This window comes from Pelobates fuscus, chromosome 1 (genome assembly GCF_036172605.1).
Source record: "Pelobates fuscus isolate aPelFus1 chromosome 1, aPelFus1.pri, whole genome shotgun sequence".
Lineage (NCBI taxonomy): Eukaryota > Metazoa > Chordata > Amphibia > Anura > Pelobatidae > Pelobates > Pelobates fuscus.
The window spans coordinates 424,232,868-424,253,105 of record NC_086317.1 but is presented as its reverse complement, the minus strand read 5'-3'; the positions used below and the strand labels follow the sequence as shown (position 1 = coordinate 424,253,105).

At 44.8% G+C, this 20,238-nt stretch overlaps 1 protein-coding gene across 1 annotated transcript in view; it reads left to right on the top strand.

Annotated features, from left to right (window-relative positions):
• Positions 1–4,008: 4,008 nt before the first annotated feature.
• The window catches only part of LOC134581097 (guanylate cyclase soluble subunit beta-2-like), a 58,383-nt gene continuing 42,153 nt past the window's right edge, over positions 4,009–20,238 (top strand). Inside the window, exons 1-5 of the mRNA XM_063438897.1 lie at positions 4,009–4,086; positions 4,684–4,757; positions 5,644–5,738; positions 17,747–17,907; positions 18,164–18,263. Of these exons, the coding sequence (XP_063294967.1) occupies positions 4,009–4,086; positions 4,684–4,757; positions 5,644–5,738; positions 17,747–17,907; positions 18,164–18,263 (508 nt within the window). The remainder of the gene's footprint in view (positions 4,087–4,683; positions 4,758–5,643; positions 5,739–17,746; positions 17,908–18,163; positions 18,264–20,238) is intronic.

The following is a 20,238-nucleotide window of genomic DNA, read 5'->3' as shown; positions in this document are numbered from 1 at the left end:
GGAGCGCAGCATACATTTATAGTGGACAAAGTCAGATGCAAAGTGAGACTTTCTCCAGCAGCGTTCAGCTGTTCTGGAACATTTTTGGAGGTAATGGGTCAGCTTGGTGTGCCAGGGTTGTAGTTGGGGGCGCTTGCTGAGTTTAACTGTAGGAGGTGCCATGATGTCAAGTTGAGAGGAGAGAGTGGAGTTGTAGAGTGAGGTTGCAGAGTTAGGGCAGTTGAGATTTGAGATGGGTAAAAGGAGTGTTTGGAGTTTGGTGGAGAAGTGCTGGAGATCGAGGGAGTTGAGGTTTCTGCGAGGTTGGAGAGTTGATGTTGGTGAAATTTTTGTATGGGGTATGCAGATGTTAAATGTTAGCAGATGGTGGTCAGGCAAAGGAAATGGAACAGTGGAGAGATCAGAGGTGGTACAGAGATTGGTAAAGATGGGGTCAAGAGTGTTTCCTGCAGTGTGAGTTGCTGAGGAAGAAATCTGTGTTAGTCCAAAGGAGGAGGTTACAGAGAGCAGACGAGAGGCATTAGGGCAGTTGAGCTTGTTGATAGGGATATTGAAGTCCCCAAGTATGAGAGTGGGAGTGCTAGAGGAAAGAAAGTGGGGTAACCAGGAGGAAAAGTGTTCAATAAATAGTTTAGGGTGACCGGGGGGTTGATAGATGATGGCAATTCTTAAAGGAGTGGGCTTAAAAAGGCGTACAGTGTGAACTTCAAAGGAAGTAAAGGATAGGGCAGGGGCAGGGAGGATAGGTTGAAAGGTACATTGAGGGGAGAAAAGGATGCCTACACCACCTCCTTTACAGTCGAGTCTAGGAGTATGGGAGAACTGTAGACCACCGAAACATAAAGAAGCAGGAGTAGCGGTATTGGATGGGGACAGCCAGGTCTCAGTGAGTGCCAGTATTGTGAGTGAGTTAGAGATGATTAGGTCATGTATAGCTGTAGATTTGATGTTACTACAAATGGAGCGAGCGTTCCAGAGTGCACACTGAATTTTGCTAGAGGAGGATAAACTGCAGGGTATTTGGAGGAGGTTTGCATGGTTTCTGGTTATTTTAGTGTGAGCAGATAAGGTGAGGGGCCCTGGGTTGGGAGAGACATCACCAGCTGCCAGAAATAGGAGGAGAGATAGTGACAGGAGGTGTGAATGGGTTTTATATGGGCGGTGACTAGGGTGAGATTGGGTTAGAGCAGGAGAGAGAGAATAGAGAAATGAGTGCAGGGCTTGAGATGAGAGAAGGGGGAGTGTAGCAAAGAGGGATTAATGTAAATGTGAGTGTGTTGTTGAGGGAAGTGGGTGGAATGGGATATTTTGATCCTGAGGGAGATGGGAGAGAAGGAGAGGAGGAGAATAGAGAGCATTGCTCTGATGGGTAGGTAATTAGAGGAAAGGAGAATGAGCAGAAGTAAGGAGAAGGACTGAGTGTTAGGGGTTAAGAAGGTGGATTGTGCTCATTATTGGTAGTGTTTGCAGCTGCTATTTGGAATTATCTAAAGTTGGGTGTGGGATTCTATCTATAAATGTAGTAAGGAACTTGGGGTAGGCGGGAATCTGAGCACTGTTTAGGTTTGCTAGAAGTGGTCTTTTAAAACTCAGACTGTGGAAGACAGAGATGATAGGGTCAAAACAGGACTGCAATAAACGCTATGGAATGGAGATGCACAGCGGAGGTGAGGATTGGTCAAGCAAGACATTCGGGTTGGTATCAATAAAATAAGGGGGGGGGAAGCAGAAATAACAGAGAAAGTCTTTAGAGATAAGCAGAATATTGAATAGCATTTAAGTTAACAAACCAATGATGAGCAGGGCAGGGAGCAACTAGCTTTAGCATGCAGGACAAGACAAACTGCAGAATATATGTATGTATGAGCAAACACACACACACACACACACATATATATATATATACACACACATACACACACACATACATATATATATATACACACACACACATATATTAAAGAACAAGCACACCCAGTTAAGATACAATGACAAATAAATGGTGGTTAGAGATACATTAGTTTAAAAATATGCAAGTGGTTAAAATTCTATACAATTATAGTGTCCAGTATTAAGGGTAGATAGTTTCCTCCATAGTCTACCTTGCAGAAACTCAGACATGCATAAGGCCTTTTCCTTCCAGCTGTAGGTGATCTGAGCACTGCTCAGGTTTGCTAGAAGTGATCTCATGTCATAAAAAAAATTGATGTTTTGTTACAAACAAGTATTGTCGTCCATATATTCATGTAAAATAAAATGAATCTTCTTCAAAAAAAGTGTACTGTTAAAATGTGCATTTTTAAAATCTCCATCTCCATTTTTTATTAGAGTATATAGAGCATCGTGTACTGTATCAGTATATATCAGTATACACATTTGCTTTAATAAATGTTGTGATGACGTCGTAAACCGAGTTATTGAGCATTTACAAAAACAATAAAAAACTTTTTGAGACATGAGATGCAAATGTGTATTTCTATCATCTGAATGTGAATTTCCGTTATCCTGTTCTGCTTCTCTATGAGAAGCATTTGATTAGACGATGGAGAGGAAGGAATTGACGTGTTGAGATGTTAGGCTGCGTGAGGAAGATCCATCTTATTTGGCAGGTCTGGGAGCCTGGCAAACACAGTACACGCCTTTCTTTTGCCATTGCCATGATGTCATACATAGAATAATATTAATTTATACAGCTTCCAATGCCAGAGTTAAGGTCTCTGAGATTTTGTATAACGAGAAAATCTGGGGTAACAATTGAAAAATGGAGCAATGTGCCTTCTGACTTTCCAAAACAGCTTTTTAAGCATAAAAGAATCACTCTTTAAACATAAATCACTTATGTATACCTGTTATCATCTTTAAATAACATTCTGTTTGGAGGAGAATTCTCTGTTCTCTCCATACTCTAGAGAACTCACTCTACAGTCACATTATTTTGTGTGTAAGTCAGAAGAGTGTTAATTATCACTCAGTTATGTGAAAGACTGGGGACTGCACAATTAATCCAGGAATATCATCAAGAGGCATATAGGTGATAAGATTTCATGAGGGAGAAAGCAATGTTAATGATAAAACCATGAATACGCCTGTGTATTCCCTAAAGATCAATGCACAACTATATTATTAAAGTCTAATACAGAAAGGCATTTTCTCCTCAGGTTAGTTATATAACCTCATGTATATATATAGATATTTTTTTTAAGTGATGTGACATGTAAAATGAAAAGAGCTGAGATGATCACTTTAGTTTATTATTGTTTATTTTTTTTTAAATATAATTACATTTCCTTGTGGTGGCTAATTTGGAGTTTATATGCCACATATTGAATATGCCTTAATGAATTCAGCACATATCAATACAGAGACTGAATTGCACATTAAATGCAATCAATAAACTGCAGTATTAAATTAATAAAATATACGTGAATCGAATAGACTTTGAATCACCCTTAAATTAGCAGATTCTGCCATGAATTGAGGGTGAATTTCTCAGGAAGTAACGCCAACATATTTTCAATTGCTATTTTTTTTAAATAATCAAATGAATACTGTAATGAAAAATAATAATAATAATCAAATGAAAAAAAAAAAAAGGCAAGGGGGACTACAGAAGGTATCCCAACATTTCAGTGGATATCCATATTTCAACAAGTGATATTGTTTTTGTTTATGCTTTGTATATATGTATATTTAAAAAAAACAAAACAGACACAAACACACAACTGTTTAATTATTTTTTAAAGTTTTAATATATTTCTCTCTCTTTATATATATATATATATTTTTAATGGTGGTTATGCTAAATTCCCACTACTTTTATTCCATTATGCTTTATTTCCAGTACATTTATACCATTAACCAAACTGGGTTCATAAGCTTGGACCTCCCTCAGACCTCCCTCAGATTCATGAACTTGGACCTCCCTCAGATTCATGAACTTGGACCTCCCTCAGATAAACAGGCGTATTCAATGTACAAAGCACAATATAACCTGTTGTTTTGTATTAGATGAAAGAGAAGAATATTAACCAAGTGTGGACTACAGAAGGTATCCCAACATTTCAGTGGATATCCATATTTCAACAAGTGATATTGTTTTTGTTTATGCTTTGTATATATGTATATTTAAAAAAAAAACAGACACAAACACACAACTGTTTAATTATTTTTTAAAGTTTTAATATATTTCTCTCTCTTTATATATATATATATATATTTTTAATGGTGGTTATGCTAAATTCCCACTACTTTTATTCCATTATGCTTTATTTCCAGTACATTTATACCATTAACCAAACTGGGTTCATAAGCTTGGACCTCCCTCTGACCTCCCTCAGATTCATGAACTTGGACCTCCCTCAGATTCATGAACTTGGACCTCCCTCAGATTCATGAACTTGGACCTCCCTCAGATAAACAGGCGTATTCAATGTACAAAGCACAATATAACCTGTTGTTTTGTATTAGATGAAAGAGAAGAATATTAACCAAGTGTGGTAACAAGCTGTCTGGAGAAAATCTATAACACAGTCATTATCACCAGAACCATGGTAAGTCACACTGTCCTTTCCACTTACTTACCTCTCATCAGAGGATGGACAAATATATAATATTTATAGTTTATATATATATATGTATATATATATATATATTTTTTTTTATTTTTTTTTTTATTTATTCTAGTATGGGTTCATCAATACATGCTTGAAGTCCCTTGTGATAGAAACATTTGGTGAAGACACCTGGGAAAAACTAAAGTAAGTATGTTTTAATTAAATTAGTAAAATAGACAAACTCTAATTATATATTGTTTTCCATTTAATCTCTTTTTACCAAAATTTACAATTTTCAGTTTAGAATCACCTCCAAAGTGGAAATGGTGAGAAGTTATTAGAAGAGTGGTCCCTTGGACCCTCACAAAAGCAACTTTAGCACTCTCCAATTTCTCACCATGAAAAGATAGGGGAGAAAACAAGTGGGGGCTCCAATGCTTAAAAGGAAGAATAAAGCTCATGAATGCCAAGTGGGGGGCTCCAGTGTTTATTGACAAAGATGGATCTTCTCAATGCCTCATTTAATCCTATCAAGTGTACAGTGTGGTATGGGTTCATTTACCGGAATTGTTTGGAGTTCATGCACCAACTTCTCCTCCCAAATGTATGTTCCCCTTTTACTGGCCTTGCATGTCATTTGATTTTGTCAATCATTGCTTTAGTTTAAGATATATTGCCATAACATATATGAACATTATATAAACATTGAATACAATTAAAAATACCAATACAAGAAAACAGAGAAACGTCAAAGAAATCGAGTTCATGCAAGTAGATTTCAACGTGTTTAATTTATCATTGTGAATGTAATAAAATACATTTATTAACCTGTTAGAGAATATCAAAACACCCGCCTGAAGTCCATGAACACATATATAAATCTTTCTATCTTAAATAAAAGACCAACTGCATTTACTGTTAGTTTGGAATTGTATATATCTATTATATGCATAACAATGTATTGGTATGTGCTCATCGGGATACTATTGAAAATAAGGGAAATCAGAATGTGTGCTTCCTAGTAGAATATTTCATAACCAAATACATAACATCATTATAAACTGATAATAACTACGTTTTATCATTCCAGATCTTTGGCTAACGTTCAGGACACTTTCATGACCTATGAAGTTTACGATGATGTTATAACAGTGAGGATGATCAAAGAGGCATGCAGTTTGCTAAGTAAGTACGATGATTAATTCGTTTTAAAAGGGAACTGTCTCAAATAAAATATCAAATTATAATTTTTTTAGCTGAACTGTTTTAATTTTTTCATTTGTATGCATTGCTATCCTGGCATGTTGCACGGTAGATAATAGTATTTTTTAACAGACTATTATTATCCCTATACTACTCACCCTAGTAACCGGAATAGGAAACTGCCTCTTCTACTTAGTGATACTTCCAGGGATACTTTCTAAATGAGTAGGTACACACTTAGGTTCAGCCCCTGTGTTTTTACTTTCTTAACCCCTTAAGGACCAAACTTCTGGAATAAAAGGGAATCATGACATGTCACACATGTCATGTGTCCTTAAGGGGTTAACACTCATGATTGTACTATGTCTGGTTCAGTAAATATTTTGTTGTCCATCTTAGCTTCCATCATGCTTCTTTTGTAAATGTGTTAGGGTTAGGTAGTACTTACAGTTATGAGATTCTTAGGGTTATGGCATGCTTAGGGCTAAGTGCTTCTCCCTGTTATGGGATTGAACATACTTCATAACTCATAACAGGGCTGGATTAATAGGCACTAGATTCTAAGGCACCTCCCCTCCCCCCCCCAAAAAAGGCAGATAAAGTGAGTTTAACTAAATTATCTTGATATTGCTAACATGAAAACATTTTAAAAAGTTTGAATATGACAACTGTATATATATATATGATTCAAAGTCTACTCGATTTACATATATTTTATTAATTTAATACTGCAGTATATTGATTGCATTTAATGTGCAATTCAGTCTCTGTATTGATATGTGCTGAATTCATTAAGGCATATTTAATATGTGGCATATAAACCCTCCAAATTAGCCGCCAAATATATATAAAAGTGCATAAATTTCTACTTTCAATATATTGAGTTGAAAACTGTGATAATGGCCTCATTTAATATTGTGTTTCAAATGCTTAAATATTTTGGGATAACATTTTTTTTTATTTCAAATGTAAATAATAAATATATAAAAAAAATATATGAAAATATTTGTCAATATAATTTTAAAATTGTATCCAAAAATATCATATAATTTCAAAAGCTTATCTAAAAATATTACATGGAGGCTATTGATAGAAATGTTTAGGATGAAGGAGGGCATAAGTTTAGAGGTCGGTTACTGTCACAGTTATATTACATATGGTGTTTATAATTAAGAGGATTTATAGCTGGAGAAGGGTTAAAATTGTGGTATAATGGGTGTTTCTGATTATTTTTTTTACAGTTAGAGTCCGTTTAAATTTTGCATTTGAGAGGTGTTTAAGTGTACTGAGTTCAGGGTTAGAGCTGGTTATAGAGGAAAAACAACACCAACAACACTCTAGACCAGTGGTAGTCAACCTTTTTCTACCTACCGCCCACTAATGCATCTTTTTGGTTGAAAAAATGTCCTTACCGCCCACCAGTTTTCGCGCAAATGCAGAATATTTTTAAGAAAGGAGGGTGTTTTAAAAATAAATAAATGTACGTACATTTATCTTTTTATTTTTACTTAATGCAGGTTTATAAGGTTTTTAACTTTATAAAGTTTAATGAGAAAACAATAAAGTAAATTGAAATTACCTTTACTAGTGATTAATGAGATCCTTGAGGTTGATGCTGCGAGACTAAATATTTGATATCTGGTTCGATTTTCGTAAGGAACAAACGAAGGTCTCTTTCAGTGATATTCAGACGACTTCTCTGTTTGCGCATAATATGATTTCTCATTTGTGCGTCAGCTCATCTCCTCTCCCTCCTCAATTCCCCTCCCCACCTTTTTCCCCCCTTTTTTTTATTTTTTAACCGTCCTTATAGCAATGCCCAGTAGGAAGGCTGAGCTAGGTAGCCCACTTACTATAGTCCACTATAACAGACAGGCACACATACAGACAAACATAAAAGACACACATACAAGACACATACAGACACACACACAAGACACACATACATACACACACATACAGACACACATACGACACACACACATACACAAGACACACACACACACACATACAAGACACACACACAAGACACACAGGACACACATACATACACACACAAAGACACAGACAGGCACACATACATACAAACAGACAGGCACACATACAAACAGACACACAGACATGCACACACACATGCAGACACACACATACGACATACATAGACACACACACATGCAGACACACAAGACACACATACAATGACACATACATACAAAGACAAGACACACATACATACAGACAGACACACACACACACATATATACAGACAGACACGTACACACACACACACACACAAGACACACATACAGACACACATACCACACACACACACACACACAAGACACACATACAGGCACAGACAGGCACACATACACACATACAGACACACAAGACACACATACATACACACACAAAGACACAGACAGGCACACAGACAGGCACACATACATACACACAAGACACATACATACAAACAGACAGGTACACATACAAACAGACACACACAGACATGCACACACACATGCAGGCACACACATAAGACATACATAGACACACACATGCAGACACACAAGACACACATACAATGACACATGCATACAAAGACAAGACACACATACATACAGACACACACACACATATATATACAGACAGACACATACACACACACAAGACATACATACAAAGACACATACAGACACACACACACACAAGACATACAAAGACACACACACACACAAGACATACCTACAAAGACACACACACACACACATTACATTTAAGTCACCCTCCTGTTTCCTACCTTTAAGGTGCAGGAGGGTGACTTTTCCTGGGGTCCAGTGGTGGCTCAGGTGGATGGGAGTCAGAGTTCCCACTCTGACTCCCTCTGCTTCCTCCCGCGCGGCTCTCAGTTTTAGGAGTGACCGGGGAATCACTTCCTCCCAGCTCTGATGTCATCACAGGGGGCCCGGTCGCGCTGTTAAAGCGCCCAGCGCTGACCGGGCCCCCTTACAATCCGCATCCATCGGGTGGCCCTGACAGCATGGGCCACACGATGGACACTTTGGAAGGCGGCCCCGGCGGTTTACCGCGCGGGCCGGAGCCGCAAATGGTCACAGCGGTACTCCGTCGCACGGGTACCGCCGGCTCGCACCCGCCCGCCCGCACTATCAACCTGGAAATCCCTACCGCCCACCTGGAATCCTGAAACGCCCACTAGTGGGCGGTAGGGACCAGGTTGACGACCCATGCTCTAGACTCTAGAGGATAGTGTGTGGGTACCAGGAGCTGACTCGTGATAATGGCTTAAAACGGAATAATAAAATGACTAATAGGATAAGGATGTGCTCTGTAGGAGCTTTAAGTTATGTATATCTAAAAAGGAATGAATGAATGAAAACATTTATCAAATATTCGTGAAATAAGGTACTGTGCCTTTAAGAATGTAAAGCAAAAAGGTAGAGTTATTTGAAAAACATAAAAATACAATATAATAAATGTCAAAATCGAAAATAGAAATAGAGATGCAGTAAGATATGCCCATAAAAAATGAAACAAGGGGGCGTGGCTTGGACGCCGAGGCTAATGGCGGCGTAAACCGGGAGCTCCCCACAGGCTCAGCACATATCCTCGCCCGATAAGCACTCCAGACCGCCGAAATGGGAAAGACTCACCGGACATCACAGGCCAACCAACCCTCCAGCACCCCGAAGGGGGCACAACATTCTGCCATGAGGCAATTTCTCGTGCCGCCGGCCGAGCTGACAACCCAGGCCTCCAATGACTCCGAGGCCTCGGGCCTTTCCCGCCCGCCATCACCACATGTCGACCAACAAGGGGGAAGCAACACCCACCACCCCCAGCCAGAATGGATCGAGATGATCCGAAACCTGCCCACCAAAGCCGACCTGAAGGAGGCTAATGCCGCCCTCCATAAGTCCCTCTCAGAGGAACTGCGCACCATGCGGGAAGACATCCAGGGCACCCAACAGAAGGTAGCCCAATTGGAAGCCGACTGCGACCACATGGCAGCGGCGCAATCCGCAAATACCTGCACACTCCAACAACAGGGAGTCCAACTCCGACAAATGGCGCAGCACATAGAGGACCTCGATAACCGTGGGCGGAGGCAAAACATACGGATCAGAGGTATGCCAGAGGAACTTGATCAAACTACCCCTATCAGGGACACGCTGTCAGAATTATTCAACAACCTCCTCGGCCGACCGCCAACCACCCACATAGAATTTATTAGGGCACATAGAGCCCTCAGGCCGAAAGGACCACCAGATGCCCCCCCTAGAGACATCATTTGCTGCCTTGCCCACTTCCAGACAAAAGAAGACATCCTGCACAGAGCCAGGGACACCAAACAGGTGATCTCTAATGGGGTAGAGGTACAACTGTTCCCAGACTTGTCGCCAGCGACACTTGCTTACAGGAGAGCGATGCGCCCTCTCACATGGGCACTGCAGGCTAACAAAGTCAGATACAGATGGAACTTCCCCACGGGGCTACAAGCAACCACTCAGAACGGACCTTTCACTGTGAAAAGCGAGGGGGACATGGAAGACCTTCTAAAGGAACTACACCTCACGCCGATTCAAATGACCTGGCCCGACCCACTGAACTTTTACTCCTTTCCACAGGGGCCGAACCCCCCAGCTCCAATTCAACAGCAACGAGTGAGGAGATCCCGACAACAAGCCACGAGGCCGTCGGGCGCAACACGCTAATGGCCCCAAGCGGCTGTTACCTGAGGCTGGACATTGTGAAAGACTTGGCCTAACACTGCACGGCCCTCCTGCGCACTCCCGGCCGCGTGCTCCCCAGAGACACTACCCGAAAAGATCACCGTACGGAACCAATGAAGCGCTGTGGAATTACAATTTAACGTGACCCTCCTGATGGGCCGCGCCACCACATTAGCGGAACCCCCGAGTACTGGGGTGGACTGGGACTAATAATGCCGGAGCCGGCATACCGGACTGATGAGAGCTCTAGCTCGCAAGTACACCAGGGTCGAAAGGGAGGGGGAGGGGGGTGGAGGAGACCTAACTCCCTGGCTGGGGCCCGCCGCCGCCACCTACCCGGCCAGTAACGACCCTCGGCGAGCGGGCCGGGGGGGGTGGAGCAGGCGGGCCACACCTGGGGAGGGGGATCCGGGGAGACCCGGAGCTACTGGAAACTAGGGGTAGCCAGAGCGCAGACATGACACAACACCGATAAAGAGACGGCAAGGACTCAACAATACCAACACACACAGAGGGGGGACGATAACGGGGGAGACCTCAAGACCACACACTATGCACGCCCCGGAGCCAAGACTGAGCGACCAGCCCATTGACGGACAGGGAACACACAACACACACTACCCGCTGAAGCAGAGGCCGAGAAGGGGGCCTACACAGAACAGGGGGGGACGTGCGGGCGGGGGAGGCGCGGGAGGGATCCGGGATAATGCACAAGGTAATAGGCCTATACAGGCTAGCTTCACAACAGCCACAGCTGGTTAACCAAACCACTGTTAATGATTTGATAGACTCGTTGTCTAATGTACGTAATGTTACTGTTTTACTGATGTTTCCGATGTTATTGCTAAATACCAATGGCTTTACTCCCATACAGGCCACGAGGCCACACTACCTCAGGCGAGGATTACGACACCAACCACATAGGAGACGCGCATTGGAGCCGCAGGGGACCGACACGGGTCTGTGACGGCAACAGGTGACTAAGGAGAGATCCGACGGTTACGGACCGGACACAGACGTTGCCCGCTAGGTGAGCCTAGACCTCCTTTCACTACCCCACGGGACGGGGCGTCAACCCAAGGTGAGCAGCCCGCACGGGTCACAGGTGGAACCGTGCGCCGCGACTCCCCGACGCCCACGCCCGGACGCCACCTCACGGTGAGGAGACCTACATATCTCCCCCACCCCCGTTACGCCCCTCTTCACCCCACTCCTCCACTCCCCCCCCCATCCTACGCTCCTCCACTACTGACAGAGGGGCCCCACCAGGTCAGACATGGCACTGACCCCCGCCCAACTCACCATCATGACCATTAATGCCAGGGGACTCAACAAGCCCGAAAAACGGACTGGGGCCCTGAGGGACTTCCACGCCCACAGGGCCTCGGTGGTCATGATCCAAGAGACACACTTCAGGAAAGGCGACAGACCGAAACTGACGAACCACCACTACCCTTACGGATACTTTAGCGACTTCCATGGGGGCAAATCTAGAGGGACCGCCATCCTAATAAACAAATGAGTGCCGTTCCAGGAGGGGGGGTGCCTCACCGACGAAGAAGGTAGATACCTCTTCCTCAAGGGCAAGATAGCTGAGCAACCCTACACATTTGCTACCATATACGCCCCCAACAGAAGACAATGCCGCTTCCTTCTCCAGACACTACGCAAACTCCACACGTTCGCTGAGGGGACGCTGGTGCTAGGGGGGGACTTTAACATCACACTAGACCCAGCCTGGGACTGCTCCTCCGGCACGTCCCGCACCCCGCTGCAACAGCTGCACTCCCTCAAGTCACTCCTTAGGAAATACCGGCTGATAGACTGCTGGAGAGCTCATCATCCTGACGAAAAAGACTTCACGTACTTTTCCCACCCACACCAAACATACACCAGAATAGACCACTTCTACACCACACAACACGCACTCCCCCTAGTAGAAGAAGCAACGATTGGTGTGGCGACGTGGTCGGACCACGCACCTGTTACCCTACGCTTAAAATCCCCGCTCTACCGACCCACCATTACTAAATGGAGACTCAACGAGTATCTCCTGACCAGAACAGACCTCACGAACCACATCGGGGAAAAAATCAGAGACTATTTCTTGGACAACCCCCCAGCATTGACGTCCCCGACGATTAGATGGGAAGCCCACAAATGCGCGATACGGGGACACTTTATACAACAGGGAGCCCTACTCAAGAAACACTCTGAGGCCCGCCTGACCCAGATCCTGACAGACATCCAACACGAGGAAGACCTCAACAAACACACACCATGCACCACACACCAAACGAGACTCCTACAGCTAAGGCGCGAGTTAACCTCGCTGCTCCACTCCAAGTTCCATAGGGACGCGATAAGACACAAAGCATTCTTCTCCATACACGGGAACAAGAGCGGAAAACTTCTAGCCAACATGCTTGCCAAAAAGAGACAGCTCACATACATTGACAGAATCAGAGACAAAAGTGGCAAACTCCATCGCCTCCCGACCGATATACTAACCGCAATACGGACGTACTACGCCGACCTATATTCCCTACCGCAACCGCACACAGAGACGGCGAAAACACGACTACGGGATAAAATACGCACATACCTCAACGCACACGCATCCCCGACTATAGACGACAAAACGGCATCGCTGCTGGACGAACCGATCACACTAGCAGAGCTGACACGGGCGATCAAACAAACTAAACCGGGCAAGAGCCCGGGCCCAGACGGCCTCCCGCTAAAATATTACAAGACCTTCGCGGATAGCCTATACCCGCCACTAGTGGACTCCTTTAATGCGGTGAGAGAGGGCCAACCCATCCCCAAGCAAGCCCTGACAGCCCACATCACCATAATCCCCAAGGAGGGCAAAGATGGGGAACACTGCGGGAGTTACAGACCAATCTCCCTCATCAATTGCGATGTTAAACTCCTTGCAAAGATCCTGGCGACGCGGCTGCAGTCGCACATCCCCAGATTGGTCCACCCAGACCAGGTAGGGTTTGTGGGAGGTCGCGAAGCCAGGGACAACACCACCCGAACACTCACCCTCATGCACGGCAGGGGGGCGGGAGCCGGGGGCCTTCTCCTGCTGTCCACAGACGCGGGGGAAGGCCTTCGACAGAGTCGGTTGGACATATCTTTTCGACGCTCTGACACATGCGGGCCTGGGAACACACATGATGCGATGGATCACTGCCCTGTATCACGAGCCGACGGCACACGTCCTTGTCAACGGTGCGCTGACCCCCGAACTCACAATACACAATGGCACCAGACAGGGCTGCCCCCTATCCCCCTTGTTGTTCGTCCTAGCCCTAGAACCGTTCTTGACACACATCAGGAGTAACACTGACATCACAGGCATCACGACAGGCGACGTCCACCATAAAGTGGCCGCCTTCGCAGACGACCTGCTATTCTTCATCACCAACCCAGAAATAACCCTGCCCAACATCCAACAGGCCTTTAAGGAATTCGGAGAGATCTCTAATCTAAAAATAAATTATGCTAAATCCCATATCCTGAACGTCAGTGTCCCCAACAGACGCGCTGACCCCATACGCCAGAGCTTCCCATTCCAATGGGCAGACCAAAAGATTAGGTACCTGGGAACCTGGCTGACCAAGGACAGCAAAGACCTCTTCCAAGCCAATTTCGCCACCACACTCACTACCTTCCAAAAAGACATGAAAGAATGGGCGCACCCGCACATATCGTGGCTCGGGAGGGTCCAAGTCATTAAGATGAATTTCCTCCCACGCCTACTATACTTATTCCAAACCATCCCAATTAAACTCCCCGGGGCGTTTTTTGCCACACTAAAAACAGCCATGATCACGTACATCTGGGATGGTAGGCGTCCCAGGATGAAAACCACCACTCTAATGAAACCAAAGGACATGGGGGGCCTAGCACTGCCGGACTTCCGCTCATACCACACGGCCACGCATCTCCTGAGGGTGATGGAATGGACGAAGAGCGGAGTCCATAAAATGTGGAAAGTGGCGGAGGAATCGGAGGCGAACATGCCACTAGCAGTCATACCCTGGGGCAGGAAGGACCCAGACACCCGAGTCATGTCCCCATACATTAGATCCACCCTGGACATCTGGCGCAAAGCGGCGAAAACACATAACTTGGCGCCCTACCCCTCCCCCCTGACACCTCTGGTACACAACGCAGACTTTAAACCGGGCCTCCAGACCCCGATACCGAGACTACACTACATCACCACCAACGGCAAATGCACACCACTAGCAGACATGCTAGGGGGTGGGACACCCACTTTCACACAAAGCTTCAAACACGCACAACTTTCCACCTTCATACGCACTCTACCGCAGGGAACCGCACTCACCAGAAATCGGACAACATTCGAGACACTGTGCGATAGCCCAGACCCACTACCGCACGGAGTCTCCCTCATATACGCGCTGCTACAGACAGAGACACCCACTGCTAAACCTCTATTCATGGGGAAATGGGAAGCGGCACTGAACACAACGTTCACAGACGCAGAGTGGGAGCAAATATGCTACCTCACTCACCACTGCTCGACACACAGCAAGACCCAAGAGACGGCATTTAAACTCCTGACGAACTGGTACCGCACCCCACACCTCCTCCACAACATAGACCCAGAACACACTAGCCTCTGCTGGAGGTGCGAGAAGGAAACAGGAACTGCAATTCATTTATGGTGGGAATGCGGAGTAATTAGACCGTACTGGGAGGGCATACACGACATCTTAAAGATATTCTCGGACGCGCCCCCCCCCCCTGGAACCGGCAGCAATGCTCCTTCACCACACCACAGTACCTAGATCCAGATACAAGAAATCCATGACGGTTAGGATACTAAACGTAGCTAAACAGATACTCCCCCTATATTGGAAACAAAAGACTACACCTCCGTTGAAGGTATGGTTCGCCCAGATGGAAGAACTTAGGGCAATAGAAAACCTGATCATGTCAGCCACAGACAAACCCCAGACCTACGCGGAGACATGGACATTGTGGCTCCTCGAAACCGCCAAAGACACCTTCCTAGAGAAGCTCAAGGACAGGGACATGACCGAACCCCGACCCCCCCCCCCCCCAATACTGCCTAGAACGAACACGACACGAGACTGGAACCCATGACTGAACCACCCTAGAGCTCCAATGCTCACCTCCACTCTACCACTACAAAGGAACGATTACTTTACGCTGCTCCTTTATACCGCACATACTCACCACATTATACTTCTAGACACAAGTTAACGCATTTATCGCAGCGGACAAGCACAACGTCTAGATGCGGCACACATAGCCAACAGAGCCCGAACGGGAGTGAGACCCACAACCAGGTACTGCAGCACTCCTCCCCAGGAGGCGAAAGCCACCGCGAGACACAAACACGCAGTAGGGACGCAACCAACCCACTTGCATCGAATAGGTTATACACAATGCTACATACCCATATATTACACGGGACTTGCGAGTCCGACATTAAAGTGGGCCTGCGAGCCCAACTAAGCATGCAAATTATTGTCCCTAACAAAAGGCATAGCGCACAGTATGCTCTCGCACAAGCACCTAAGAAACTGCATATGCCTGACAACCCACCCGTGAGGGCCTGCGTGCCTGATAACTTCTTTCATCGTAAAGTAAATCTGTTTGCATGTTCTACTATAATTAGAGACCTGCGAGTCTCAAAATCCTGAACAAAAAAACAAAATAAAAATTATATTTACAAAAAAAAAAAAAATGAAACAAATAAGATATGAAAAATATATAAAATATATAAATATGTGCATATAATGGAGGGAAAGTAGAGATTACTCTGCTGGGTTGGTGTTTCTATCCCTGAGAGATGCAGGGCAAATTACACTTTACTGAGTAATATACTTTGTATCAACTTAGGTTAACAGTGTAAAAAAGAGAAAAATAGCAACAGAGTATATGAAACTGTTTGCAGCAATAACTATATCGCTGTAAACTGAAGTAGAAATAAAAAAACTGGATCAAGTAAAAGAAGCCAGTTTATTAAATATAAAAAATGAACGAATATGCATAAAAACCCAAAAAATACAGGTCAGGAACAGTTTGTACTGATGTTACCAGTCTTATGAAAGTCGGATGGTAATATGGACCCTCGGACCAGCTAAGGATGGATGTGGATTGTATTCAGCCGCTTCGTCTCCTGAGTGCAACTGCCGGTGAGGACGGCGTGCGTCTGGATGTGCGTCCTAGCAGGACCTCACTCTGAGGGACGGACAGAGCAGACAGTTTCGGTAGACGTTTCTCCAAGGGATCCTTTTGCAAAGTGAGCTTTCTGCTGGAATAGACAGTCTGTATCCTGCTTTGTAGGTTATGTTTATGTTTTGGGAGGAGTTATATTTAGGGTTAAGGGAAAAGGCATGTTTAACCCCTTAAGGACCAAACTTCTGGAATAAAATGGAATAATGACGTGTCACACACGTCATGTGTCCTTAAGGGGTTAAAAAGCTTCAAAGTTTTTTTTTTGCAAAACATTACTCACCCTCCTACAATTGAAATTAGAGCTACAGGAGACTTTATATAGTGTGTATCACTTAGAACTGTCACTGATCCATCAAGGCCTTTTCTGTGTGAGAGGCTTTTAGTGGGCAGATAGGAAGTGATCCCTTCCACTTCCTGTTCAGCCTCACACACAGACATTTGAGGAGCTGGGACATCCTCAATAACTGTTCCTGCAGCTCTGTTATCAAACATAGGAGGCTGACTGGAGTATACAGGATGCTGGACAAGGCTCTCGCTAATTTCTGCAAATTACTCTCTCTCCACCAGACTATCTAAGCTCCAAAAAAGCACATTAGTAATGCTGCAAATGGGCGCCCCCTACAGGACATGTATTTGTAGGCCGATGCCTACTCTTCCTAATGGGATAACTGGCCCTGGCTTTACAATTATTCAGTGGGACTATGTAACAGTTACTCATTGACAGGTGATACAATGTTGACAGATACAAGAGATGAGGATATATTCTCCTATGAATGCAGCATCGTACTATGGTAGCTGTAATTGTGCCTGACATTTTTACTATGCCTTTTTAAAGGCGACAGTTTGAAGCGTATCGACCTCACTGTGTATTTAATTTACTTTTTAATTCTATCCCCAGCATTCTCGTCTTGGAGATAAATATTTGTAAAAGTGTGTAGGTCTGTATCTGGCTTGTAGGCTAGGCTTTTATTCTTATCTCTATACTTATAGATGTATCGGAAGAAGATGTACTTAAATTATTCGGCGCCTATTTCTTCTCCTTCTGTAAGCAGTCTGGATATGATCGAATGTTACGCACCTTGGGTGGAAATCTGATGGAATTTATCGAGAATCTAGATACTCTCCACAGCTATCTGGCACACTCATATAAGGTATCATGTTATATACTTACTTTCTGGCAATTTTAGCTCTACAAAGAAGCTCTTATTAATTTTCTGCTAATGATACTTACAGAATTGATCTTAATAAGACAGAGGAAATTACTCAAATATAATTGTTTAATCCTTGCTCACTATACTTTCACAGAAGTGTTTCTTCACATGATATATGAACTCACAGAAAAGAACACACCAAACAATATATGTCTGTGTTGTAATGTGATTGTTCCCTACTTTTTCCATGTATTAGGAAATGAATGCACCATCTTTTCGAGTTGAAAAACAGGATGATGGGACTATGCTTCTGCATTATTACTCTGACCGAAGCGGTCTTTGCCATATTGTTCCAGGTATGGATTTACTTTAAAGCCTTTACATAGCACCTGATTCGATACTTTCGATTCCGTTACCAGTACTTTAATAATGTGTCCAGGTTTCTTCTCTGTCAAGAGGTAGAAAGTATAGCGTCATCCACAGGGGAATAGTTTAAGGCAAGCATGTCAAACTCAAAGGCTAACACAGGCCAAATAAACAAGTTTTAAGTTTATGTGGCCCGCAAAAAACCCAGAAAACTTAATTTTTCATAGAAACTTAGGGGAGGAGGGGGGAGGAATGGTTCGCCTGCCTATCCAGGTTTATTTTTAAAAGTACAGTTTAAAAAAAAAAACAGCACCCCCTCTACTTAATCCACCAATCAGAGAGTTATAAGTCAAATTACACAGCGTGGGAAAATTCCAAAGAACTTTCCCACACTGTGTAAAATGACACAGAGCACTCTGATTGGTGGATTTCAAGCCAACCAATCAGTGTGCTGTGACAGGTAAATGTGCTCTGAGCCTAATTGCAGGGCGGGGGAAGGCTTCATAAGCCTTCCCCCGCCCTGCAGAGCTCAGTCTGCGCGGAGCCTTCCATGGGTGAAGATGGATATTTTTTTTTGTGCCATTTTTTTTTTTTAAAGTGCGTTGGTTATTATGGCTTTTTATTTGGCCCTTTTTGGGGCTGAAAAAAGAAGATTTTAGAAGAAAGAAAACATCAAATGGTAAGTTTTTTTTTTTTTTTTACAGGTACTTAGTTAAATGGTCCCCCTCATTATTTTTAGGGTGAGGGGGGTAGGTAGGGGTTAATTTTTTGCGGGAGGGGGGTTTGAGGACCCCTAGTCACCTGGGGGAGGGGAGGGTTAATTTTTTATTTAGGTCCCCCCTAATTAGTATTTAGGGCCCCCACCCACCGCTCAGGGGTGGAGGCCAGGGGGGAGGACATTAGGTCCCCCTCATTCTAATTTAGGGCCCCCACTCACCGCTCAGGGGTGGGGGCCAGGGGGGAGGACATTAGGTCCCCCCCAATTAGTATTTAGGGCCCCCACCCACCGCTCAGGGGTGGGCGCCAGGGGGGAGGACATTAGGTCCCCCCCTCATTCTAATTTAGGGCCCCCACCCAACGCTCAGGGGTGGGTGCCCGGGGGGAGGACGTTAGGTTCCCCCCCAATTAGTATTTAGGGCCCCCACCCACCGCTCAGGGGTGGAGGTCAGGGGGAGGACATTAGGTCCCCCCCTCATTCTAATTTAGGACCCCCACGCACCGCTCAGGGGTGGGGGTCAAGGGTGAGGACATTAGGTCCCCCAACCAATTAGTATTTAGGGCCCCCACCCACCGCTCATGGGTGGGGGCCAGGGGGGGAGGACATTAGGTCCCCCCCTAATTAGTATTTAGGGCCCCCACCCACCGCTCAGGGTTGGGGACCAGGGGGGAGGACATTAGGTCCCCCCTTCATTCTAATTTAGGGCCCCCAGCCACCGCTCAGCGGTGGGGGCCAGGGGGGAGGACATTAGGTCCCCCCCTTAATTGGTATTTAGGGCCCCCACCCACCGCTCAGGGGTGGGGCCAGGGGGAGGACATTAGGTCCCCCCCCCTTATTCTAATTTAGGGCCCCTACCCGCCGCTCATGGGTGGGGGCCAGGGGGAGGACAATAGGACCCCCCCTTATTTTACTTTTGGGCCCCCACCCGCCATTCAGGGGTCTAATTCACACCCACCACCTATCCCTCCAAGAAAATCAAACCTTTCTTTTTCTCTCCAGGACCCTATGGGCTCGGAGGACATAGCTGGAATATTTTCCATTTTGTCTGTAGAAACATTTATCCTCCTACCTGTGTCTGGTTTGGTGAAATGTGTCCTAAGATGAAATCCATTTTGACCTAAACTGAGGGTACACGAAACCAGGAGATAGCTCCTCCCCCACCCTTACCCCAGTTTTGCTCCTTTAAACAATAAATGAAGGTTAAAAAAAAAAAGAACCGTATTCATCAGTATGACAAACTTTCTATG